This window comes from Leptopilina boulardi, unplaced genomic scaffold (genome assembly GCF_019393585.1).
Source record: "Leptopilina boulardi isolate dan_hultmark-lab unplaced genomic scaffold, ZJU_Lbou_2.1 LbouV2_278, whole genome shotgun sequence".
Classification (NCBI taxonomy): domain Eukaryota; kingdom Metazoa; phylum Arthropoda; class Insecta; order Hymenoptera; family Figitidae; genus Leptopilina; species Leptopilina boulardi.
Window position 1 is genome coordinate 2,978,592 of NW_026137838.1, and position 27,760 is coordinate 3,006,351.

The 27,760-nt window shown below is 26.2% G+C and overlaps 6 protein-coding genes and 1 long non-coding RNA gene across 13 annotated transcripts in view; 5 read left to right on the forward strand and 2 right to left on the reverse strand.

Annotated features, from left to right (window-relative positions):
* LOC127281924 (leucine-rich repeat serine/threonine-protein kinase 1) overlaps positions 1-27,760 on the reverse strand; it is a 69,826-nt gene that overhangs the window by 10,372 nt on the left and 31,694 nt on the right. The gene's annotated exons all lie outside the window — the stretch shown is intronic.
* On the forward strand, positions 241-5,919 carry LOC127281925 (DNA polymerase subunit gamma-1, mitochondrial). Of its 2 annotated transcripts, none has more exons than XM_051305915.1 (3): positions 241-1,344; positions 2,655-5,612; positions 5,740-5,919. In XM_051305915.1, exons 1-3 carry the CDS (start codon positions 377-379, stop codon positions 5,774-5,776), a joined length of 3,963 nt encoding a protein of 1,320 aa, XP_051161872.1. In that variant the 5' UTR covers positions 241-376; the 3' UTR covers positions 5,777-5,919. The 2 variants fall into 2 exon arrangements, with proteins under 2 accessions (XP_051161872.1, XP_051161873.1); XM_051305916.1 differs by having other exon boundaries at positions 2,655-5,636; positions 5,740-5,881.
* LOC127281890 (probable RNA-binding protein EIF1AD) lies at positions 5,869-6,311 on the forward strand. Its single transcript, XM_051305864.1, has 2 exons — positions 5,869-6,015; positions 6,087-6,311. The coding sequence occupies exons 1-2, from the start codon at positions 5,869-5,871 to the stop codon at positions 6,309-6,311; spliced, it is 372 nt and encodes a 123-aa protein (XP_051161821.1).
* On the forward strand, positions 8,109-14,038 carry LOC127281929 (neuropeptides capa receptor-like). Its single transcript, XM_051305921.1, has 8 exons — positions 8,109-8,265; positions 8,338-8,682; positions 9,551-9,874; positions 11,781-11,871; positions 12,054-12,253; positions 12,467-12,721; positions 12,835-13,162; positions 13,710-14,038. Exons 3-8 carry the CDS (start codon positions 9,589-9,591, stop codon positions 13,951-13,953), a joined length of 1,404 nt encoding a protein of 467 aa, XP_051161878.1. The 5' UTR covers positions 8,109-8,265; positions 8,338-8,682; positions 9,551-9,588; the 3' UTR covers positions 13,954-14,038.
* LOC127281931 (neuropeptides capa receptor-like) lies at positions 14,266-27,634 on the forward strand. Its single transcript, XM_051305924.1, has 5 exons — positions 14,266-15,065; positions 15,147-15,237; positions 15,339-15,538; positions 26,826-27,062; positions 27,332-27,634. Exons 1-5 carry the CDS (start codon positions 14,825-14,827, stop codon positions 27,610-27,612), a joined length of 1,050 nt encoding a protein of 349 aa, XP_051161881.1. The 5' UTR covers positions 14,266-14,824; the 3' UTR covers positions 27,613-27,634.
* On the reverse strand, positions 19,215-22,488 carry LOC127281927 (uncharacterized). The gene is made up of 8 exons (XM_051305918.1): positions 22,382-22,488; positions 22,180-22,310; positions 21,191-21,610; positions 20,924-21,063; positions 20,758-20,824; positions 20,055-20,577; positions 19,835-19,974; positions 19,215-19,601 (listed from the first exon to the last, which is right to left on the reverse strand). The coding sequence occupies exons 1-8, from the start codon at positions 22,446-22,448 to the stop codon at positions 19,224-19,226; spliced, it is 1,866 nt and encodes a 621-aa protein (XP_051161875.1). The 5' UTR covers positions 22,449-22,488; the 3' UTR covers positions 19,215-19,223.
* On the forward strand, positions 23,152-26,582 carry LOC127281933 (uncharacterized). 6 transcript variants are annotated; one of them, XR_007843113.1, is made up of 4 exons: positions 23,152-23,443; positions 24,212-24,364; positions 24,824-25,282; positions 26,508-26,582. It is a non-coding gene; the product is annotated as an uncharacterized LOC127281933 (long non-coding RNA). The 6 variants fall into 6 exon arrangements; XR_007843115.1 differs by having other exon boundaries at positions 24,824-25,129; XR_007843110.1 differs by lacking the exon at positions 26,508-26,582 and adding an exon at positions 26,202-26,347.

The following is a 27,760-nucleotide window of genomic DNA, read 5'->3' on the forward strand; positions in this document are numbered from 1 at the left end:
CCTACTTAATACTAGTTAATTGAAAATAATTGTTTTATACCTCTTTTTATTGACTTTTTTTAAATAAGTTTAAATGAAGTAAAATAACAACGACTGCGCATTGTCGTCGCGCATTTGCAAAGTTTCTTTCGCGTCTAATAATTTGATTTTATTGAATTTTCAATACTTCAAAATCCTTGAAACGATAGACAGACGAAAAAGGTACACGTTAAGATTTTCTACTGTATTTTTCAGGTAATTTTCTTTCAAAATATGTATATCAAATTCATCAATTAGTTATCACAATACGTCATACTTTTTTTTGTTAGAAATGGCACGTGTAAGACATACACATTCAGTTCGTATAGTAAGCGTGTTTATTAAATTTTAATAAACAATGAGTTTAACATTTAGACGTATGTCTGTGCAATATAAAAGTACACGTTTTTTAAGTGAATTAGCTGGTGATGAAAAAAAGAAGTTTGGTAAACGTATAATTGTTAAAAAAAATAAAAGTGATGAAAACAATGATCTAACCTCAAAATTAACAAAAACGGAATTTAAATTTATGAGAAAAGATATTAAATCATCGCCTTATGATGTCCCTCCTAAACTTACATCAATTCGAAGATCTAAACCAAAATACAAAGGATATTATACAAAAACAAATCAACTTACTGCTGAAAATTATATTTTTAGTCGAAATTCAGAAGAAAAAGCCGATTTTGTATATGGAATACGAAAGAATAAATTCTCCAAAAATTATCACACAAATTCATTATGTGCCAATTTTATGTTAAAGGAGAGTAAAAATTTTGAAAAATCTCTAATAAATAAAACATCAACAAAGAAAAATGATAATTTAATTAATTTACCAAGTAAAAAATATCGCTATCTTAATAATTCAAAATTTAAAATAATTAAAGTTAAAAATCCTATAAACAATGAGAATATAACAATTAAGGCAACAAATGAAATTTCAAAAAATAAAGAAACAATTGAACAAGTCAGTGATAATAATTATTTAAAAATAGATGAAAATCGAGAAAATGAAATTAATTTACAAATGCTTCCTTCAGCTTTGTTTAAAACAATTTTTCCCGAAGAAAATGAGTCTATTGTTTCATCAGAGAAATTAGATTCAATTAAAAAAGAATTACTAACTTTTGGATTAAATGTTGATAATCAAATTCGCTTACCAAATGTGGATTTAGAATTACCTAGTCTCGAAGGAAAGAATATTGAGGAGCATTTTTATAATATTGCCAATTCACAAATTAAACCCTACATGAAAGTTGTAAATGAACTTGTTAAAAAAATACCTCCAGTTCCTGAACAATGGATTTTTCAAGAAGGATGGACAAGGTAAGTTAATTTTTTTTTTTAAAAAAAAAGTAAAATTATTTTGAAATTAAAGTCCACAACGATTAGTAAATTATTTTTTAAAACAGAAAATTAACGAAGTACGCAACGTTTATATAAACGATTTTTAAAGAAATAATTTTTTAAAATGAAAAATTCTATAATTTTTTGCCTAAAAAATATTTTTTGTATAATTTGTTGATTAATGAAAACTACAAGAAATATTTTTTAGGCAAAAAATTATAGAATTTTTCATTGTAAAAAATTGTTTCTTTAAAAATCGTTTATATAAACGTTGCGTACTTCGTGAAAATTTGTAAAATTTATCTAAAAAATGTTTTTCTTTTCTTTTATCAATAAACATTGAAAAAATAATTGAGACGAAAATTCATAGAATTTTTCTATTTAAAAAAAATATTTAAAAATCGATTATAAACGTGTTGAAATTTAAAAAAAAGAACTAAAATAATTTTTTTAAATAGAAAAATTCTATGAATTTTCGTCTCAATTATTTTTTCAATGTTTATTGATAAAAGAAAAAAGAAAAACATTTTTTAGATAAATTTTATAATTTTCACGAAACTGAAGTGTGCAACGTTTATATAAACGATTTTTAAAGAAATAATTTTTTTGAAATGAAAAATTCTATAATTTTTTGCCTAAAAAATACTTTTTGTATAATTTGTTGATTAATGAAAACTACAAGAAATATTTTTTAGGCAAAAAATTATAGAATTTTTCATTGTAAAAAATTATTTCCTTAAAAATCGTTTATATAAACGTTGCGTACTTCAGCTTTGTGAAAATTATAAAATTTATCTAAAAAATGTTTTTCTTTTTTTTTATCAATAAACATTGAAAAAATAAATAAATAATTGAGACGAAAATTCATAGAATTTTTCTATTTAAAAAAATATTTAAAAATCGATTATAAACGTGTTGAAATTTAAAAAAAAGAACTAAAATAATTTTTTAAAATGAAAAATTCTATAATTTTTTGCCTAAAAAATACTTTTTGTATAATTTGTTGATTAATGAAAACCACAAGAAATATTTTTTAGGCAAAAAATTATAGAATTTTTCATTGTAAAAAATTATTTCTTTAAAAATCGTTTATATAAACGTTGCGTACTTCGTGAAAATTATAAAATTTATCTAAAAAATGTTTTTCTTTTTTTTTATCAATAAACATTGAAAAAATAATTGAGACGAAAATTCATAGAATTTTTCTATTTAAAAAAAATATTTAAAAATCGATTATAAACGTGTGGAAATTTAAAAAAAAAGAACTAAAATAATTTTTCTAATTCTAGATACACGGAATCAGGATCGGAAAAAGTGGATTACCCATTGGAAGAGGGTTTAATTTTTGATGTTGAAGTTTGTATGAGTGAGGGACCACTTCCTACATTAGCAACAGCAGTTAGTAAAAATGCATGGTACGGTTGGATATCAAAATCTCTCGTCGAAAATTCTAGTCTTGTTGTGAAAGATCGTTTTCTTTCAAATGAATTTCTAATTCCTCTAGAAAGTACATCTGATGATTATGGAACAAAATTAAATAATTTTCAAAAACGTGGTAAAATAATAATTGGTCATAATGTATCGTATGATCGTGCACGAATTAAAGAACAATATTGGTTAAATTCAACTGGAACACGATTTATCGACACAATGTCAATGCATATATGCGTCAGCGGAATAAACAGTTTTCAACGAGCATTATTGAAGGCTGATAAAGAGGACCTTGAGGAAAACTTGCGCAATCATTCATCGTTGAACAATTTGGGTGACGTTCATCAACTCTATTGTGGCGAGAAAATCAATAAAAAGGCACGCGACTTATTTGTCGATGGTACTTTATTACAAATTCGTGAAAATTTCAATGATATGATGAAATATTGTGCCAATGATGTTAAAGCGACATTTAATATTTTTCAAAAATTATTACCAATGTTTCAGGAACGTTTTCCACATCCAGTTAGTTTTGCCGGTATGTTGGAACTTGGTTGTGCTTATTTACCAGTGAATTCAAATTGGCAACGTTATATTGAAGAATCAGAATTGACATTTGAGGATTTTAGTCATGAATCAAAGGCTATTTTATCGAATCGTGCGGCTGAGGTTTGTCAACTTATGCACGATGAGAAATATAAAAAAGATTTATGGATGTGGGATCAGGATTGGAGTACTCAGGATATTAAAATTAAATCGATATTGACGAAACAACAACGCGATGAAATGATTAAAGATAAAGCAAAAAGGGCAATTGAAAAAGAAAATTTAAAAAATGAAGAAGAAGAAATTGATCCACTTGAAGAGAAATTCGCTTATTTGAACGATACGAAATATTATCTACCTGCAAAAATGCCTCACATGCCCGGCTATCCAAATTGGTATCGAAAATTATGTGACAAAAAGAACAACGAAGATTGGTTACCAGGTGCTCAGAATATTAGCACTTCTATGAAAGTTGTGCCTAAAATTTTGAATCTCACATGGGAAAATTATCCCCTACATTATATACGTGAACATGGTTGGGGATTTCTCGTGCCTTATAATAATGATCTAGCTATAGAAACAAAAATTCCTTTAAAAGAACTATTGAAACAATGTCCACTACCAATTGAATCAAAAACAGAAATTGAAATTGATTACACAATGATGACACTCGATAAGGAGGTACAAAGTGATTTATCAAAAACAGAATTTTGGCGCGATAAAAAGAAGAAAAATCCCGAAAATAATTTCTATAAAGGCAGTGGAATTTGGTGTAATATTGACATTGATAATTGTTGTTGGTTCTTTAAATTACCACACAAAGATGGAACATCAAAAAACGTTGGCAATCCATTGGCTAAAGATTTTTTAAATAAATTCTCCGACAATGTACTCGCTGGTCTTGATGTTAGTGCATCGTCAGTTTTAAAAATAGCAAGAATGCTCTCCTATTGGCGAAATAATCGTGATCGAATTTTATCTCAATTGGTAATTTGGTTCGATGAAAAGAGTCTATCGAGTGCATTGAAACGTGATAAAAGAAAAATGCGTTACGGTGCAATTCTTCCACAAGTTATTGTTTCGGGAACACTTACACGTCGAGCAGTGGAACCAACATGGATGACGGCATCAAATGCTCATGCCGAAAGAATTGGATCTGAATTACGTTCAATGATTCAAGCACCACCGGGATATAATATTGTTGGTGCCGATGTTGATAGTCAAGAATTGTGGATTGCATCAATAATTGGTGATGCTTATCATGCAAAAATTCACGGAGCAACACCATTTGGATGGATGACATTGATTGGTAATAAAGCCGATGGAACGGATATGCATAGTGTTACAGCAAAGGCAATTGGTATATCGAGAGATCATGCAAAAATAATTAATTACGCACGTATTTATGGTGCTGGTCAAAGATTTGCCGAGAGATTATTGAAGCAATTTAATCCAACAATGACGGAAGCTGAAGCGGGGGCAAAATCAAAAAAAATGTTCGCCATGACAAAGGGGAGAAAAATTTTTAGACTTAAAAAAGAATTTATCAGCAAAGAATTGGTTGATAAGGAATATAGTTCGGGTTTAATGTTTAAAATTGCGAAAATTTATGGTCGAACGGCAAGTGAAATGTTTGAAAAAGGACAATGGATCGGTGGTTCTGAATCGGCAATGTTCAATAGACTTGAAGAAATTGCTGGTAATTTAACGCCGGTTACACCGTTTTTGAATTCAAGATTAAGTCGTGCCTTGGAGGGACAGGAAATTGATGACGATAAATATTTACCAACAAAAGTCAATTGGGTTGTTCAAAGTGGTGCTGTTGATTTTTTACATTTAATGTTGGTTTCAATGCGATGGCTAATGAAAGATAATGCAAGATTTTGTCTATCATTTCATGATGAAATTCGTTATTTAGTCGCGAATAAATATAAATATAATGCTGCACTTGCAATGCATATTACAAATTTATTGACACGTTCATTTTGTTCGTCGCGACTTGGTTTAAAAGATTTGCCAATGTCAGTGGCTTTTTTCACATCGGTTGAAGTTGACACTGTATTGAGAAAAGAAGCGAGTAGTGATTGTAAAACACCATCAAATCCACATGGTCTTCAGGCTGGTTATGAAATATCACCTGGCGAAAGTTTAGATGTATGGAAAGCTATTGAAAAATCTTCTGGATCAATTGGCTCATGGCATAATAAAAATAAAATCAATTCTATTGATACAAATTTGAAAAATAAAGAAGAGGCGAATGATGATCAAATGTGATTTATTTTTACTCATATTAAGTAATTTTATTTTTTCTATCATTTCATGAATGCATTTATTGTAAAAAAAATTCATTACAAATAAATATTAAATTATAAAAATTTGAAACATTTTCTTTTTCAGTTCACAATGTCTAAATCAACCAAACGTAAGCATGTAACAAGAGAACTTGAGGAGGATTTAAGTGTGCCATCGGAGTCTCAATCGATAGTTCAACTGATAGAATCAAGAGGAAATAACCTTCACGAAGCAATGGATGTAAACGGAGAACGATTTCTTATATCTATGCCACGAAAGTTTCGAAACAGCATTTGGGTTAAAAGAGGCGATTTTGTTATCATTGAGCCCATCGCCGAAGGTGACAAAGTTAAAGGAGAAATCGTAAAAATTCTAAGAAGGGTATGTTTATTTTTTCTAATTTTTTTTTCGAATTTCTAAATAGAAAAAATATTTTTGATAATTTTTTTTAGGAGCACATAAAGTATTATCAGTCGCAAAATTGTTGGCCTCAGGAATTTCAACAGAAACGACACGAGAGTAATGGCGATGCAGATAACGAGGAAGAAGATGATCCAAAGGATAATGAGGAAAAAGAGGAAGATGATCTCTTCGTGAACACAAATAGAAGACCCTTAAATCACGACACGACGGAAACTGAAAGTGATTCAAGTACCGAAGCTTCTGATTCTGATTAACTGCCTATGTGAGTCTCTGTAGTATTTATGAACTTCCAGAATTATCAAAAGAAATTAATTGAATCCTCATGTGAAAATGAAATTCACAGAAAGAAAAAAAAGGTTTTTTTCTCCAAAACCCTTGAAAGTAGTAGTGTAATTTCGAAGAGAAAAAAAATGACAAGTGCATTTATTATATTTAGAATAGAATGTGTTGTGCCAAGAAACTAGTTTTTAAAATATGAATTGATAGATCTTCGATTGATGTAAATATTTTAATGTGTACATTATAATCCGAAATATCAACTATATTTTTCTACCACGTTGGTACCTTCCAAATATAACAATATTTTATTGTTCTGTGTGTTTAAAACAAAAAAAAAAAAAAAAAAGAAAGCGATTGTTATCTTTTCCTGAATCATAGAATCTTAATAATGTGATAACAGACAAAGCTAAACAAAAATAAAGCTCGTTATGATTGTTGTAATTTTTTATCTTTTTCACTAAACGGGAAATTAAAACAATTTAATAACAAAAACTAAAAGCAAAAATAAAAATTTCCATAGAATTATCTTAGGTACGTTACTTTAATAATTGGCCTCGAATCTTTTATTTATTTTTGATAAAAATATTTTTTTATAGCTAAACATTTCTATTTTATTTTTATTTTTCTCTTTTTTTCAACTGTGAATTGTTGAGGTAATTCAGATAAAAAAAAAGATGAAATAGGGCCCCTGAGGCAAATCGATCATAAATATTTATTTGTGTATGTACACATTTCTACGTGACTATATCGAAAGTAAAATGCAACGATTTTTGATAAAGCATTTTATCTATAAAACCGATACAACCCAACGACATTGAATTCTCGGATAAATATTAATTTAAATAGAAAACTGTTTTTTTTTCTCCTACAAACGTAATACGATTACTTTTGTTATTTTCTTTTATCAATATAATTCTACGTTAGATTTTCAAATTAACTGATTTATTAAAATTATTTATTATCAAATAATTAAATTATTAATTTTAATTACAATTACCAATTTTGAAATTTTAGTTTTTTTATGAAAAAAAAAAATTATTATTATAACAAAAATGGTAAAAACCGGTATTTGAATATTTTAACTATAATAATTAAAAAAAAGATTGACGAGCAATAATTATATGAATATTTTTGCATAGCCAGATATTAGAAGACTTTATCGTGCGTATTAATTGATCAAGAAAATAACATGGTGGAAAATGCATCCTTCAGCAGATTAGGTTTATTTGTTCCAAGAGAATTATTATTAAAATTAAACAACCATTTTTAGTTGAAATTCAAATTCTCGGAAAAATACCTTAATCGAAAAATTCATTAAGATGCATTAAAAAAAAATTATACTAATCAAAATGTTAATATAATTTTAATTTTTAATTTATAAAACAAAATTCAAAATATTTTTTATAATATTTATATAAATATTTATAATATAATATAAAAATCTCTCTCTCTCTCTTTTTTCTGTGTAAAATATAAACAGCCATGATTATAAATGATAAACCAGTTTTTTTTTTAATTAAATCTGATTTTATAATAAAAATGATGTAAACAATTTTTTTAAAAGCGTTTTCCGGAGATTTTTTTCTAATTGTAAATTAATTTATAAATAATTATTAATTAATTAACAATTTGTACAAAGGAAAATTAGATAAAATATAAATTTTTATAGGAAAAAAATAGAAAGCAGATGGGTAGAATAAATTTTGAAATCAAATCCTTGCGTTTTGATATTCATCATTCTTTTGTTCTTATCAAAGAGGTTTTTCTGCGAGAGTTGCTCAACGAGACACAATGGTACCTCCTCTCAGTCAGTATTGAAGAGACTACTTGAAAGTACAATATTTCTATCAAATTATTAATATTTACATAATTTCATATTATATTCATCAAAAAGGCTTTATCAAAAATATTGAGAATAAATAAAAATATGTAAATATATAATGTTTACCTACGACAATAATAATAATAATAATAATAAAAATAATATTTCTCCTTGTACAGAAGATTTAACTATGAATTTTATCAAGTTCCTATCGTTAAGTGTTAAGTTTTGGAAAATTTGATAGTGAATTGCATTAATTTTCTGATGATCTGTCGAAACCTAAAGAGTTTGTGGTCCAAATGAAACTTCTAATCGATCGTTTCTCCAATGGAGGATGGACATTCTGACGTATCGCAGATCGTTTTTTACTTTATATCTCGAAAAAGAGGGTCAATAGCTGAACTAGGAAAAGTAATTTATTCTTGGATTGGAAAACGGTGACGTTTGGAGTTTATAAAACTTCAGAGGTGAAAAGAAAACGCTTCTATATAGATTTTCAACTGGGAGCGATATTATTCAACAAAGTGAGTTTGAATTATTATTATTCTTTGATTTATGTTCTTAATTTCAAACTCATTTTTTAATGTTTCAACTTTCTAAGAGCTAAATTTTTTTTTAGTTTCCTATAAAAATATATTAAAATTTTTTTTTAAGAAAACAGAATTTTTTATTTTTTGCAAAATTAAAAAAAATATAGAAAATTAATATTGCGTTGAAAGTATATTGCAATAAAGTACAATTTTTTTTTCCTTATTTGTTAGTTAATTTGACGTCAGCGATATTAAAAATTAAAATCCCAAGAAACAAAAATAAATATTTTTTTTCTTTTTAAATTGAATAAATATTTTTAGAAAAAAATTTTTTTTTTTGTGGAAATTAATTAAGATGCGCAAGAGATGAGGGAATTTTCAATTGTTATAAATCAACAAATGAAATACTAATTGTTAATAAAATGTCAAATGGTAGTAAGTCTCTTATCAATTCTTATCTGAGATTATTATTTCGAACATATATAAGGAGACTTAAAAAAAAATCTTATCTAATTAACAGATTTATAGAAGTGATTGCAAATAATTTTAATTTTTTAAAGTGTAAATATTTTATTATTTTTTTTTCTTTATTTGCACTAAATTTAATTTAGTTCAATGAAATTAATTTTGATTCAAAAATTTTTTCTATCCTTATCATATCTACATTAAATTACAGCTGAATGCTTTCGGTTTCTAATGTTCAAAATGATTTAAGAGTTTCCTTAAATCGACCCATTGACTCGAAAATTCGTTCCAATTGTTCAAAAGTTAATTACGAATTTAAATTTTATTATCAAAAAAAAAAAAAAATAATAATAAATTAAAAAAGGATTTAAAATTATTTTTTTTATTTTTTTTTTAGGGAAAAAATCCAAGAGGAAGAAAAAAAAAAGAAAAACTATGGAGTCAACGACAGAAGATGATGGGGATTTGGAGGATTTTTGGGATAATTTAAGATTAGAGAATCTCACGGAAGTCGATTATTTAAACAGGGTTCTTGGTCCAAAAAATTTGCCATTAAATATGGCAGTGCCATTGACAGTGGCGTATTTAATAATTTTTATAACGGGAATTTTTGGTAATATAACAACCTGTATGGTAATTATTAAAAATTCATCAATGCAGAATGCCACCAATTACTACCTCTTCAGTCTCGCCATATCCGACCTTATTCTACTTGTTCTCGGTGAGTTCAAGAGGGAAATTAAAATCAGATAAGAAATTCACAGATTGGATAAGATTGAAGATGAATATAACTATTCAATTTATATACAATTTTCTTTTAATTGAAATTAAATTAATTGAAATTAAATTAAATGAAATTAAATTAATTGAAATTAATTTAATTCAAATTAAACTAATTTAAATAAAAAAAATATTAAATTAATTTAAATAAAAAAAAAATATTAAATTAATTTACAGACAGAGAAATACTTTATTAGCGTTTATTTGGGATAAATAAAATTTATTTGCATCAAATAAAAATATATTTATCCTAGAGTCTAAAACCTTTTTATTTGTTTCAAAAAAAATTTATTTAGCAGAAATAAAATTTTATTTAGCAAAAATAAAATTTTATTTAGCAAAAAATAAAATTGTATATAGTAAATAAAATTTTTTATTAAACTCAAATAAAATTTCATTTGAAACAAATAAATATTTATTTGGCCCTGATAAAAATATATCTTTCCGCTGGGTGTAAATTTAAGAAATTAAATAGTTAAAAAAAATTAAATTAATTTTTTAAAACATTTTTAATTTCCTTTATGTTATAATATCAAAAATTCTAACAAAAAAAACCCAGTATAATTTTATTTTAATTTTCTTATTTATAAATGTAAGTAATTAAAATTTGTCGCGAATGTGATTATGTGGAGTTTAATTAAATGAGAACTTTAATTAAAATAACACACAACCAATAGAGGGGATGATATAAACTAATTAGAAAGTAAACTCAAATTTTTTTAAATGCAAAAATTATTTTATAAAAATATTGATTAACAATAATTATAATAATAATAATAATAAAAAAAAAAATTATTATTTTTTGAGAATTTTTTTTTTACGCGATTTTTTTATGAGAAAAAAATCATTTATAAAGAATTTCAAGAATTTCATATATTTAAAATACTTATAATATGAAAAAAAAGTACTAAAATCAATTATACAGTAATTAGGGAAAAGCACTGGTGGTATATTGCGTTGAAAAATGACTTCTGACTATTATTGGGAGAAGATAACAAGCTTTAAATTAATCTTCGTGTAAATTTACAATATAAATGTCGCGAGTTTTGTGTGAATGTTTATTGGATTTAAAAATATCGTAGAAATTTGCGTCAGTAGACGTGTCAACATTGATGGGAGATGTTAAATGAAATTTTTTTTTTTTTTTTTTTAAATTAAAAAAAGGATAATGATATAATAAGCCAATATAGTACATATCAGAATGTAGAATCTTTTTTTTATCACCAAATCATATTTTTTTAATATAAATTTTTTTTCTTTTTCCTTAAAAGTAATTTTTTTTCGGAAAAAGAAATTAAAATTAAAAGAATTTAGAAGATTAGGAAATGAAGAAAAAGAAAAATAAAATTGATAGTGAAATATTTAGCAAACAATTAGAGTCGGGAGAAAATTTACATTCTCTGATCATTAGATTTGGGATTTTGGCTTGATGATACCCACAGAGAAACTAAAAAGTGATAACGACAAAAATTTAATTAGGTTAAAAGCAATTAAGTTCAAGTAACACCTCTCGAGAGAACATTTATGTGAATTACGAAGTTTTGGGTTTCTTTTTTTAGAACGTGACTGTTATATTTAATTACCAGGGGAGGAAAAAAAAACAAAATTTTATTTTTAAAATATTTTTAAATTTAAATTTTAATTTTATTAAATTATTATTATTATTATTATTATTAATTTTATTATTTATTTAATTTTAATTTTAATTTTATTTTTAATTTTTAAATATTAAAAATAAATAAAATCAAATACCAAAAGAAAATAGAAAATTATGTAATAAATATACAAAAATTGTAAATGTTTATTAAAGTCTAATTTTGTTTAATAAAAAAAATAATTCTTTGCAGGACTTCCGAATGAAATAAGTGTCTTTTGGCAACAATATCCATGGATTTTCGGTCTCACCGTATGCAAAATAAGAGCTTACGTATCCGAAATGTAAGTAATTTTTGAATTTTTTTTTTTTCAAAATCATTGAAATTTCTATTAATTAATTAATTAAAAAAAATTTGACTATTTTTTCTGTTTATTATTTTTATCTAAATTTTTAGTAATTTTTTGACTAATAATTTCTATATTTTTTTGTTTAAAATAAAAATTTTAATTTATTTATATTTTAGGTCCTCTTACGGATCTGTTTTGACAATAGTGGCATTTTCAATGGAACGATATTTGGCGATTTGTCATCCCTTTCATGTAAACGCAATGAGCGGATTAAAACGTCCAATTAGTTTTATCTTGGGTGCATGGTCAATTGCCATGATATCAGCCATTCCATTTGCCATTTATACGAAACTCAATTATGTCGAATATCCCCCAAGTAAGAATTTATCTTTTTTTTTACCATTAAACAAAAACAAAAAAAAATTTATTTTTCCTACAATTTTGCTAAAAAAAAAAAAAAATTCTATTAAAATTCCACGAAATTAAATAATTATTACAGTTAAACTGGCAATAATAATAATAATAATAATAATAATAATAATAATAAATTAAATAAATTTTTTCACATTTTTTGAAAATTTATTTTCAGAATCAGGAAATAAATCAAAAGATTCGGCTATTTGTGCAATGCTTCTACCAGATATGCCTCATTTTCCACTTTATGAAATGAGCTGCCTAGTATTTTTTCTCATTCCAATGATAATAATTTTTATCTTATACGTGAGAATGGGTTTGAAGATTTATAAGAGTACTCGAAATTCCCTCGGGCCTATTTTCAACCAAAATTCTATTCACACTGAATCGAAACAATTTCAATCGAGAAAAAGTATCATCAGAATGTTGAGTAAGTTTTTTTTCTGTTTTATTAAATTAAATTTAAAAAAGAAAATTGAAAAATTAAATTGAAAGAAGTAATTTTTCAAAAATTGCAATAAAAAAATTTTTTTTTTTCCCCAGGTGCTGTAGTGGTGTTATTTTTTATTTGTTGGGCACCATTTCATACACAGAGATTATTTTATATTTATGGCGCGAATGCTGATTATTATCCAGATTTAAATGAATTTTTATATATATTTAGTGGATTTCTTTATTATATTAGTACAACTATCAATCCAATTTTATACAATCTTATGAGTTCACGTTATAGAAAAGCCTTCAAAGAAACACTTTGTTGTAAAGGGGATAATAATAGAAGACAAGGACTTGTCAATTTCTCCAAGATAAATGCTTCACGATTGAATTCTGATCAAACGAAAAATACATCAAACATTCGATCATCTTTCAGGTGAAAAATTAATCATAAATCACTTTTTCTCTATTTATACTGGAAAGCAGTTATTATTTTTATTAATATTATTATTTTATTTTATTTTTATTATTTTTTTTTATAATTTTTATTTTTTATTATTTTCTTTATAATTTTTATTATTATTATTATTATTATTATTATTAAATTATTTTCTAATGTAAATATTATTAATTACAAAAAAATTATTTAAGTAAAATAATCCCTTAATTTTAATAAATACAAATGGGCCTTTTTTTGTCGTATGCAATTCAAGCTTATATTCAATATGCACTTGTAGTTGCATAATTTTAACGAGCGTGCATGTGAAAGACTCTGTAAAATATATTATCTCCGTTTATAATAATAATAATAATAATAATGCATCATCTTTTATTTCTCAAACAAAGCTATTTTCATATTTATTTTTTTTTCAATTCTTTTATACTTTTTTTCAAAATTTTTGTATATTGAAAAATAGAAGGGTTAATTAATTAAAAAAAAAAAAACAAATTTTTTTAACGAAAAATTCATTAATTTGTTTCAGATATTCAATTAATCAGGCAAAAGAAATGTTTCTCTCGAATTTAGATCAAGAATCTGATAAAAATAATGCTTACAATGCTAAAGAAAATTTAAAGAACAATAATTTATTATATCCCGATAATCATTCAACACGAGCGCTTCTCGATAGAAGTCATTCATCAGTGAAAATTCAAACAAGTAATGAAAGTTCCGGATCGAAAAATCAAGTTAAGGAATCTTTTTCAACTGCAAGCAGTCTTTTATGATAAATATATTTTACGTGAATTATTATTATTATTTTTTTTTTTATATTATATGTTCTTTTACGAAAAAAAAAATTGTTTTACTGTACATACTGTTATTGTTATTATGTAAATATAAAAAATGTTTATAAAAAAAAAATATATATAAAATACTTATATAATATATTATTTTAATTTATAAATTTAATTTTAAAGTAAAATAGTAAAAAATTATGGAAAATAAGCGTAAATTTAGAGAAATGAAAAATTTTTTTTTTTCAATATTTGATGCATATAATAAAATAAAAAAGAAACTAAATCCGCGAATAGAAAATGATGATTAGACTTCCGTTTTTCTAATCGAAACGGAAAACGCAGTTGATTTTTTTTTATAACACACATGATTTAAACAGAACTAGATATTATGACTAATCGTTTATTTTACCAGTCAGTAAGTGATTTCTCAGTTTCAATGATAAGTTTTATTTATTAAGTTATGTTTTGTGTTTCTGTGACGAACAATAATTTTTCTTTACTGAAGTTAAATAAATAAAATATTTTTTCAATAAAATTATAAAATAATAAAAAGTAAAAAAACAAATAAAAATAAAATAAAACAATAAAAATAATAAATAAATAAATAAATAATACCTAATAATACAAATAAGAATAAAGTAATAGTAATAATAATATTTCACTAAAATAGTTGTAGTAATTAAAAAGAAAAAATAATTTAAATAAAGAATTTTGGAAACAAAATTACAATTTTTTTTTTAAATTAAACTTCGCGAAAATATTTGACAATGTTTTGTAAACATTCATTTTTCTTAATTTCGTAATGAAAACTTTTTTTCCTAATGTTAAAAACGAAAAAAAGTAGTTTATTGAAATTTCAATGGAAATGGAGGATTCGGAAAATTCGGATCTCAAGTACCTTGATAAATTACTTGGTCCCCAACAATTGCCATTAATAATAGCAGTGCCTTTAAATTTAATTTATATAATTATATTTTTTGTTGGAATTATTGGAAATTTAGCGACATGTATGGTGACAATAAAAAATTCATCTATGCAAAATATTACCAATTATTATCTCTTTAGTTTAGCTGTGTCTGATTTACTTTTATTAATAATAGGTAAGTAAATAAATAAATTTAATATTTTTAATTAAAAAAAAAAAATTTCAATTTTTCAATTATTACAAAAAAATATTTCAGGTCTGCCAATTGACATTATGGATATTTGGCATAGATATCCATGGCAATTGGGTTCATTTTTCTGCAAATTGTCTCACTATATTTTAGAAATGTAAGAATATTTTTATTTAATTTTTATTTAAAAAATAAAAAAAAATTTAAATGAGTTTTTTTGATTTGATTTTTTTTTATAAAAAAGTTATTTTTTTCTAGGTCATGTAATGTATCTGTATTAACGATAATGGCATTTTCATTGGAAAGATACGTCGCTATTTGTCATCCTTTTCGTCTTCAAGGAATAAGCGGTTTTAAAAGACCAATAATTGTGATTTTTGGTTGTTGGCTGACGGGAATTATTACAGCCATTCCAACAGCTTTAAATTCTATAGTTTCATCAATGTATTATTTTCAAGGTGTATTTATTGGTGACTTTTTTTTATATTTAATCAAGTTTATTAATAATAATTAATAATTAATAAATAATAATTAATTATTACTATTAAATAAATAATAATTACACCGAAAAAAAAAAGTTCTCAAATTTAGAGGATTCCTCTTCTTTTGCAGCAACTTTTCCTTTTATATATGGGCACTAAAGTTTTAATATCAAATTGAGAGGATTTTCCTCTCTTATATTTTGAGAGGAATAATTTCAAAATAAGATTTATTCATCTTGTTTCAATCTTACGTCAAATTCAGAAATGTCAACCTTCTTTACTTGGTTAAAAGCAATTTATGGGTTAATTTACCTGTTATTATTTGGATTATGTAATTTATAGTGAAAGGAACCATTTTTGAAAAAAAAATATTGACGGCGAAAACACGAGCTGAGTTTCTATACAATAAATTACCAAAAATTTTCAGTTTGTTAAAATGTTTTTAGTTTTTGTTAATTTTAAAATAAAGTACTCAGTATAAAAGTGAAAAAGGGCTTATGGATTATTTAATTTAAAGTGAATATATATTTAAAAAAATTTAAAGGTTAAATTGCTGAAATATTAAATTCTCATTGCAATATTATTAAATTCTAACCCTAGAAAAAATAGATGTTAAACACATAACATTGTTGATAAATTTATTACAGTACATTTATGACAGTTTTTAATTTAAACAGAAATAAGTTTTTATAAATTAAAACTTTAATTTGCAGTGAAGAATTTGTTAATTAAATAATTAATGTAAAAAAGTGGTTTTTTGAAACTGAATGAATTTTATGAATTTTATTTTATTTTTTTATGTATTTTTTAAGTATTAATTGCACACAATATTTTGTATTTTATTTTTACATTAATTTTTACTAAAAAATAAATTAGTATCTTTTTTCTTTTAAATTTAATTTTAATTGTAAATACTTTTTATAAATAAATAAATACATCAATATATTTTTAAACTTTTATTTTTTTTAAACTCTAAAAATGATAAAAAAATATACAACATGGATTACAAGTTATAAATTTATTTAAATAACCATGTACATAAATTTAAAATTTAAATTTAGGTGTTATCATTTTTGATCCACTTCGGGGCGCTATTATTATCTTATGTGGAAGATAATAAAAAAAATCTTTATATTGACAACACTTCCATTTTTTCGTATCTGTCAATTCGTATGAGTAAAAATGATTATTAAACCCTATTGTTTTGATCAACGACAAAATAAAATAGACAGTATTTTCTTGTAGTACAATAAATCTTACTAAACCAAATTGAGGGAGTTCGTTTTTGAAGCCCAATACAATTGCGACATTTGTTTCGTACTTTGTGCCTTTTATTAAAACCCAGTTTATTACTGTACTTTTTGATTGCGTTAATGTATTCGGCAAGATATTTCTAAACATAGAATATTCCTTAACAGAATGAAGTGTCTCATTATTACGCGAAATGGGTCCACAAACAAGATCAATGTATAAAGGTTCGTTTGCAAGAAATCTACTGCATTGTTTTAATTGAAATCGCGTAGCCAACGACAATGGCAAATTAGTTCTCGAATTAGAAACATGAGCAGCTTGTTTAAAAGGTCTGTGATTCGACTCCCAACGACGAGATTCAATAAAAATCAAAGGTCCAAGTATCGGTTGCAAGTCAGGAATATGCTCCATGTTGTGAAATTTTGGTTTAAGGGTTTGCTCAAATTGCGAGATGTACATTTCATTGTGCTCGGATATTATTACCCTTAAATATTCTGTCATTTCCTTGTTAACATAGGGAGCTGTTATAAAATCAACAATTTCCCTAAGTCTTAAGAAAAAACACCAGACGGGATCATCCTCAGGAATGTAATCTCCGACCATTAGAGCAAAATTTCTAACAAGAGTTAGCATTTCTGATGCAGATAACTTTATATTTTTTGAGCGCAAGTTTTCTTCCGAGATGGTAGGGATAACATTTCCATCATCTGTTAAAGAATAATCAAAACTTCGAATACGTTCGTTTAAAGTGAGAAGATTAAGGAATTTCTTAACCACTACAATGTAATAAATAATTTCACCCATATCATATCTTGCAACGCCTTCAAAAACGTCATGCATAATATCTAAATGAGGATTTTCAGTTGGGTCAACGTAACTAGGAATTCTATTTAACATACACATTTCATGAATTCCAGTTTCTGTTGCATTATTTGTCTCAACGTCATCAATGTAATTTTTAGAATTTCGGAGAAGAGAGTGGTCAACAAATAATTGCGAGTGGAGTTTGTCTTTGTGAATGGTACATATTCTGCAAGGATAATTCGAGTTGAATCCTTTAATAAATCCTAATATTTCGTTAAGTCCTAAATTATCCCCGAGAATTGCGCAAAGACAAAAATAAATTCTCTGTCCATTAATTTCTATTCCATTCACTTCTAAATCAATAAGATCGTCAATTATAGGTTTAAAAACATTAGCATTTCCGAAAACTTTATTTTCTGATAGAAAAAGCAAACCTAGGAAAATATTTTCAATTTTTGATATTAATTCTGGAGGAAGGCAAGCTATAGAATAATATAATGCACCAATCTTATGATCTGTGGCATGTGATCCTAAAGCGTTATCTGGTTCAAAATCATCAAAATAAAGAAGAATTGGAAGTACTATTTTATCACCAAAATTTTTAATCTTTTTTTGCCACATTTCTCCTTGAACAATATTTGTAATTAAATCATCGTTCTTTGATTTATAAAGTTCTTCAAGATTTTTCAAAATACTTTCGAGTGCTCCAGGCAATTGAAGAAAACGAGATAGAACCTCCTTCATTGGGATATGTTGACCATACACATTACAGTGCTGAAGTTGTGTTGTTTGATCATCTTTTTTAGTATCATATTCAGATCCAATGATATATGGTTCTGGTTCAATGTACATGCCCGTTTCCTTGAAAGCCTGAATTCTCAAATAATCAGTTTCTAGACCATCGAAAGGATTTGAAATGGTTTGAAAACCAGTTTGAATATCTAAAATGTCTTTATCAGGCACAGAATTTGATTTTAAAATATTTAAAACTTTTTTTTCAAGAAATGAAATGTAAGGACCACTTAACAATTCTGAAACACCTTCCACTACAGTTTGCACTGTGCTACGAGTCACTATACTAGATGAATATAGTTTTGACGTAAATAAAAGAGCAGCATCTGCTACGTCTTCCTTAAGCTCAATATTGGTAGGATTGTACTCTACATTTTTCGAACTATCCTCAAACTTATCATTGTCATTATCACAAAAAGAAATGGAATCAGTGCTAGTTTTATCATCAAAATTCATTTTAATGAAAACTGAGGAAGAGGAATTACCTTTATCGACTTCTGAGTATTCGGAATGTAATATTTTATCCTTGAAATGTTTTATGAACGATTTTAAACTCTTATAGGATCTTAAACAATTAGAGTTTGTACATCTATATATATCAACTGATTTGTGACAAAGTTTTATATGAAAAATTAAGTTGTCCACATTGAGGCATTGAAAATGTTTACACGCGAAACACGAGTAGACCATTTTGTTAATTTTAATTCGAGTATTGTAAGATTTAATACGATGAAAATAAAAACGATATCACTTCAAATTCCGTTTTAGAGAAATTAAAGTATTAACAAATTCTAATGCAAAAGTTAATGTCGTTCTAATGCTCTTCTAAATTTACAATTTCAGTTGTACGCTGAATATTCACTAAAGTTTTAAAATTGCCCACCATTGTCGAAATATTTGCGCTCTTCTTATCATACTCTGTAAAAATATCGTATAGAGCTTGTTGAACAAAGAGCCAAGGCTGATAAGCTTCTTGTGAATATTCCGTATGAAGAGCAAAGATGGCTTTAAAGCAAACGTCGAAAGCTTTTTTCAAGTTGGGGAATTCGTACTTGATGGTGTCGATAATACAATAACTTCTTGACAATTTTGCACGAGTTGTTCCAACACATAGAATGAAAGGTTGAAGTTTCTCTTTTTTTTTCATTTGATTTAATCGTCTCATTATGGCAGGATCAATGTCATTAGGTGACTACAATGCAAAATGATTTATTATTTGTTTTTTAATTTAATTTTTTATTAATTAAATTTAATTAAATTAAATAATTAAGATAATTAAATTAATTAAGCTGTCGGATCAAAGAAGGGCACATAACCAATGTAATTCAAATGGGTTATGTGCCCTTCTTTGATCCGGCAGCTCAATTGTTTGATTGTTTTTTTATTATGCTTTTTTACAAAAACATAAAAATTTTCCTAACATACTTTCACATGGAGAATAAAAGCTTCTTGAGATTCTATTTGCGTTGGACGGGGTGTAATCGACTGACTTTTTTTACCCCTTGACTTTGGCTGCTTAGGAAATAGGTAAGGCAGCAGTTGAAAAAGTAAATTATCTTTTTCATCTAAAAATATGTGATATTTAATAAAATGTAAAACTAGGAATCAGTATTATTCATACAAAGTGTAAAATATTCTAGTATACCGTTTGTAAATGACTTAAAGTTGTCAATAGTATCTTTTATTTCTGCAGAATGACATTCTAGTCCTATCAATTTTAGTAATGCTGCTTGTTTTAGGTTCCAATCAGAAGATAATGCTTGAACGGAGTTTGGATATCTCAATTCGAAATCTGCTTCAAGCAGAGTGTATCCTAACACTAATCTGAGGACCTTATAGTTTTCATAATATTGACTAATTGGCAGAAATGTGTTTTCAGATGAGGTCAGACTGTTTAAACGAAAATGATGTGTGGATTTCCATTTCTTTTCGACTTCAGACCAGGGTTCTAAATTTTCTTTCAACCATCCATCTGCATTTAACACGTCATTGCTCACTTTCGATTCAACATTCACTTCTGCTTCATCCGAATCTTCAGTATCTACTACGCCTTCTTGGTGTAGTAACTTGGCATTGCGATATTTTACGTTTCTAATATAATTTGGCAACTTTCCTTCGTGATTTTTTTGATTTTTACCATTAACTTTTGCACGTATAAAATAAACGAACTAGAAAAGAAAAGGTTTTATAACTAAAAATCCGAGGTCAGAATTTTTATATTGGTTCTTATTTCTTATTCTACAGATGTGCTCAGAAAACGGTTCAAAAATAAAAAAAATGAATTTTTTTAATTTTCACTTCAAATCGTATATAATTTAGAAAATTCCATAAAACTTTATCACACTCACTTGAGGTTCCGATGGAAATAGTTGCCTAATTTTTGTGTCAACTTGTTCATAATCGTTTGCACTGGGGCTGTGTGTAAAAAAGAAAATAAATTTTATTTTCATGATTACTATTTTAATAATTAGATATACACAAATTAAAAATAATTTAGTTAATTATTAAACCTACTTCCTGTTCAGCTCTAACAATTTCTCACCAACAATGTGAATCAAAATTGAACGAGATTGTGAATTCAATAATTTATTTTGTTGATAAAATTGCAAGATGGTCCTTCCTTTACTAGAATTTTTTAATAAATCCTCAAGGTTCTAGAAACAAAAATATCTTTATAATATTAAAGTATTAAGTATTAAAGTATTTTTTTAAATGAAAAAAGTCCTTCTAAAAGGTTGTTTGCAGGAAGTTTTACAAAAATTTTTAAAAATCAAATCTTACAATTTGCAAAATTTCTTGACTCACAATCCATTTGCAAACGCGCTTAGATTTACTTTCTCTTGGTGTCTGTTTATCTCTTTTTCTACTGCAGCTGGGTTGTCCAATATTGTCAACAATTTCAGTTTTGTCACTACAGATAGAGTTTACAAGTTTTTCAATATTTTCAGTGTCTTGATTCCAGTTGAGTTCTGATTGTACAGTTTGTTCAATAATTTGAATATCTTTGCTACTATTGGACTGTAGAAGACTTTTAATAATTTGTTGGTTACCGCTGGGTGTTTTATGAAATAGAATATCCTGGCTGCATCCAGGTTGTACAATATAATTTTCATTTATTTCTCGCAATAGATCATCATTTAAAAGTGAAGGATCTGCGAAATCGTTTGGATTCTTGGTATTGGAAAATTCAGAGTGATCATTCTAGGAAAAGCACGCAATATTTATTTTATATATTTATTTTATTTTTCGTTTTTAGTAAACTTATATTTTAATTATTTTTTTTTAATTGATCGATGCTACATGACTTTTTCAAAGTAAATTTACTTACCTTTTAATTTGTTAGTCCAATTTCAGAAATAAAAAGATCAAAATAATCTTAAAACCTTCTTCTTAATAATCCTGAAAAAATCTATTATTAAACAGAAAGTTTTGAAGATTATTTTGACCTTTTTAATTTTATAATTGGATTGACAAATTAAAACATAAGTAAAATTGTTTAAATATTTTTTTATTTAAGAATTCATGGAAAACACCAAATATATTATTTTCGATTTTTCATTATAAATTTTTCAAAACTAAAACGAAGTTTTTTTTTCAAATAGAACGTGAGATATACCGAATTCAAAAAGTTTCCAACATTTTGAGATTTAATATTTTTGAGTTACATGAAAGTTTATTATTTACGCCGTTAACCTTTAAAACTCACATTAAATCGATCATTTATTAATATTATTTATTTATATTTACTTTAAATTTTTCATTTATGTTACCTCGGCTTTTTGAATTTCTTCTAAACGGGATAAAAGAATTGCCAAATCTCCAATAGGTTTAATTAATTCGTGCAGCAGGAAAGGGACTTTTTGAATTTGCTTCAACGTTTGAAGATTTAGAACCTTATTATCTATAAAACGTAATTTAGCAACAAGAAAGTTAATTTAAAGAGTCAACAAAAAGTTATAAAAATTCAATTACTTTCAAAACTGGAAACGTAATCTCCGAGTCCAATTTCAAATAATACGTTTTTCAGCTCGGTGTCCATTTTATTTTGAACTGTCACTTTGTGAATAAGTCTGAAGATGCGCACAACAAAACAAAATAAAACTTTAAAAATCTTTTTTACAGCATAAATTTGTTTAATTTTGAGAGGAATAATCTCAATTATAGAAAAAAAATCTTAAATGCAAATGAATAAATTCAATCAAAGAGAAAAGATTAAAAGTTATCCTTTAATATAAATATTCTCAAATAAAGAATAAAAATCCTCCTTTTTGTAGATGAATATTCGTATATTGAAAATAAAATGTAAAAGTAATTTATGAGAGGAATTTTATTCTCATTTGGAGATTTTATTTTTTTCGGTGTAATATTTAATAAATAGCCACACCCTAAAAAAAGTAATCTCATATTTAGAGAAAAAATCCTCTTCTAATATCCTCTCAATTTTTCCTCTTCAAACAAAAGTATTCCACTTGAATGTAGAATATTTTTATTCATTGGTGACTAACAATAAAACAAAACAAATTTTATGACGTTCTGATGTCAAAAACATTGAATTAAAGTTACATAAATAAACAATTATATTAATTATCAGTTTATAACCATAATTGTCAAATTATATGCGAGAGGAAAATCCTCTCAAGTGAAGACTATTACTTTTGATACAATATATAAGAGGAAAATATGCATCAAATTAAGAGGAATTCGCTAGAATCAAGATTACTTTTATTATGGTGAAGGAAAATTTTCAAAAAAATTCAATTTTTCTTAGGCAGACGATTTTATTGCATATTCTTGCACAAAATACACCTAAAAGTGTAGAAAAAAATCGACAGCCAAATCCGAGTAGAGGAAGACCTCTATTACGACCAAAAAGTCATCCAGGTCAAAAAAAAAATTTCCAAAAAAATTCAATTTTTCTTAGGCAGACGATTTTATTGCATATTCTTGCACAAAATACACCTAAAAGTGTAGAAAAAAATCGACAGCCAAATCCGAGTAGAGGAAGACCTCTATTACCACCAAAAAGTCATCCAGGTCAAAAAAAAAAATTTCCAAAAAAACTCAATTTTTCTTAGGCACACGATTTTATTGCATATTCTTGCACAAAATACACCTAAAAGTGTAGAAAAAAATCGACAGCCAAATCCGAGTAGAGGAAGACCTCTATTACCACCAAAAAGTCATCCAGGTCAAAAAAAAAAATTTCCAAAAAAACTCAATTTTTCTTAGGCACACGATTTTATTGCATATTCTTGCACAAAATACACCTAAAAGTGTAGAAAAAAATCGACAGCCAAATCCGAGTAGAGGAAGACCTCTATTACCACCAAAAAGTCATCCAGGTCAAAAAAAAAAATTTCCAAAAAAACTCAATTTTTCTTAGGCACACGATTTTATTGCATATTCTTGCACAAAATACACCTAAAAGTGTAGAAAAAAATCGACAGCCAAATCCGAGTAGAGGAAGACCTCTATTACGACCAAAAAGTCATCCAGGTCAAAAAAAAAATTTCCAAAAAACTTAAATTTTTCTTAGGCAGAAGATTTTATTGCATATTCTTGCACAAAATACACCTAAAAGTGTAGAAAAAAATCGACAGCCAAATCCGAGTAGAGGAAGACCTCTATTACGACCAAAAAGTCATCCAGGTCAAAAAAAAAATTTCCAAAAAACTTAAATTTTTCTTAGGCAGAAGATTTTATTGCATATTCTTGCACAAAATACACCTAAAAGTGTAGAAAAAAATCGACAGCCAAATCCGAGTAGAGGAAGACCTCTATTACGACCAAAAAGTCATCCAGGTCAAAAAAAAAATTTCCAAAAAACTTAAATTTTTCTTAGGCAGAAGATTTTATTGCATATTCTTGCACAAAATACACCTAAAAGTGTAGAAAAAAATCGACAGCCAAATCCGAGTAGAGGAACACCTCTATTACCACCAAAAAGTCATCCAGGTAAAAAAAAAAATTTCCAAAAAAATTCAATTTTTCTTAGGCAGAAGATTTTATTGCATATTCTTGCACAAAATACACCTAAAAGTGTAGAAAAAAATCGACAGCCAAATCCGAGTAAAGGAACACCTCTATTACCACCAAAAAGTCATCCAGGTAAAAAAAAAAATTTCCAAAAAAATTCAATTTTTCTTAGGCAGAAGATTTTATTGCATATTCTTGCACAAAATACACCTAAAAGTGTAGAAAAAAATCGACAGCCAAATCCGAGTAGAGGAACACCTCTATTACCACCAAAAAGTCATCCAGGTAAAAAAAAAAATTTCCAAAAAAATTCAATTTTTCTTAGGCAGAAGATTTTATTGCATATTCTTGCACAAAATACACCTAAAAGTGTAGAAAAAAATCGACAGCCAAATCCGAGTAGAGGAACACCTCTATTACGACCAAAAAGTCATCCAGGTCAAAAAAAAAATTTCCAAAAAAATTCAATTTTTCTTAGGCAGAAGATTTTATTGCATATTCTTGCACAAAATACACCTAAAAGTGTAGAAAAAAATCGACAGCCAAATCCGAGTAGAGGAACACCTCTATTACCACCAAAAAGTCATCCAGGTAAAAAAAAAAATTTCCAAAAAAATTCAATTTTTCTTAGGCAGAAGATTTTATTGCATATTCTTGCACAAAATACACCTAAAAGTGTAGAAAAAAATCGACAGCCAAATCCGAGTAGAGGAACACCTCTATTACCACCAAAAAGTCATCCAGGTAAAAAAAAAAATTTCCAAAAAAATTCAATTTTTCTTAGGCAGAAGATTTTATTGCATATTCTTGCACAAAATACACCTAAAAGTGTAGAAAAAAATCGACAGCCAAATCCGAGTAGAGGAAGACCTCTATTACCACCAAAAAGTCATCCAGGTCAAAAAAAAAATTTCCAAAAAAATTCAATTTTACTTAGGCAGAAGATTTTATTGCATATTCTTGCACAAAATACACCTAAAAGTGTAGAAAAAAATCGACAGCCAAATCCGAGTAGAGGAAGACCTCTATTACCACCAAAAAGTCATCCAGGTCAAAAAAAAAAATTTCCAAAAAAATTCAATTTTTCTTAGGCAGAAGATTTTATTGCATATTCTTGCACAAAATACACCTAAAAGTGTAGAAAAAAATCGACAGCCAAATCCGAGTAGAGGAACACCTCTATTACCACCAAAAAGTCATCCAGGTAAAAAAAAAAATTTCCAAAAAAATTCAATTTTTCTTAGGCAGAAGATTTTATTGCATATTCTTGCACAAAATACACCTAAAAGTGTAGAAAAAAATCGACAGCCAAATCCGAGTAAAGGAACACCTCTATTACCACCAAAAAGTCATCCAGGTAAAAAAAAAAATTTCCAAAAAAATTCAATTTTTCTTAGGCAGAAGATTTTATTGCATATTCTTGCACAAAATACACCTAAAAGTGTAGAAAAAAATCGACAGCCAAATCCGAGTAGAGGAACACCTCTATTACCACCAAAAAGTCATCCAGGTAAAAAAAAAAATTTCCAAAAAAATTCAATTTTTCTTAGGCAGAAGATTTTATTGCATATTCTTGCACAAAATACACCTAAAAGTGTAGAAAAAAATCGACAGCCAAATCCGAGTAGAGGAACACCTCTATTACCACCAAAAAGTCATCCAGGTCAAAAAAAAAATTTCCAAAAAAATTCAATTTTTCTTAGGCAGAAGATTTTATTGCATATTCTTGCACAAAATACACCTAAAAGTGTAGAAAAAAATCGACAGCCAAATCCGAGTAGAGGAACACCTCTATTACGACCAAAAAGTCATCCAGGTCAAAAAAAAAATTTCCAAAAAAATTCAATTTTTCTTAGGCAGAAGATTTTATTGCATATTCTTGCACAAAATACACCTAAAAGTGTAGAAAAAAATCGACAGCCAAATCCGAGTAGAGGAACATCTCTATTACGACCAAAAAGTCATCCAGGTAAAAAAAAAAATTTCCAAAAAAATTCAATTTTTCTTAGGCAGAAGATTTTATTGCATATTCTTGCACAAAATACACCTAAAAGTGTAGAAAAAAATCGACAGCCAAATCCGAGTAGAGGAACACCTCTATTACGACCAAAAAGTCATCCAGGTCAAAAAAAAAATTTCCAAAAAAATTCAATTTTTCTTAGGCAGAAGATTTTATTGCATATTCTTGCACAAAATATACCTAAAAGTGTAGAAAAAAATTGACTGCCCGATCCGAGTAGAGGAAGACCCCTATTATGACCTTTAAAGAAATTTTCGTCATGCATTAATAATTAATTATTATAATTAAATAAATAATAATTAATAAACAATAATTATTAATTAATAATTAATAATAAACTTGAAAAATTCAAAAAAAAATTTAATAATTATTTTTAATGATTTTATATATTATATGTTTCAAGTTAATTAATAATTTCAGGTAAATTAATTCTGTCCGAAAAATCGGCTCTATGTGCAACGCGAAGATTTCAATACCCTTATTTAGAAATAAGTTTTGTAGTATTCTTTTTAGTGCCAATGATTTTAATTACTATTTTGTATATAAAAATGGGATTGAAAATTCATAGAAGTACAAATCATACAATTTCTGATCAACAATCAATTAGTTTCGAATCTAAACAATTACAGGCAAGAAAGTCGATAATCAAAATGCTATGTAAGTTAATAATTAAATTTTTTAAACTGTATTTAAAAAAAAAAAATTCAAAAAATACATTAAATTCCAATTTATTAATTTTTATATGATACAGATTTTAATTTGTATTCTTTGCTCAATTTTTGAAATAAAACAGATTTAATTTTTATTTATTTTTTCTAAATTAATTTTTAATTACTTTTAAATTAATTGTTAATTTTTAAAAATTTGTAACAAAGAAAAATAATTCTTTTGTTTTTATAATGAAATGAAATCGAAATTTTTTTCAGGTGCAGTGGTAGTTACGTTTTTTGTATGTTGGGCACCATTTCATACACAAAGAATTTATAGCATCTATTCAAACTATGCATCGGATGAGCTGTTCATTCTCAGTGGCTTATCATATTATATGAGCACGGCTGCCAATCCAATTTTGTACAATGTCATGAGCACACGTTATAGAGCAGCCTTTAAAGAAACTATATGTTGCATTTCAATTTCAATTAAAGTTAAGAAAAACACTGATTCAACAAAACAAAATGAAAACAATATTTCTGAGAATAATGTCTAATTTTCGCGACTAATTAATTATAGTATTGTAATATTAAAGTAAAAAATAAATATTATTATTAATTAATTATTAATAAATATCAATAAATATAATAATAATTAATTATTTAATTAATTTAATAATATTATAAATAATAATATAATATTTA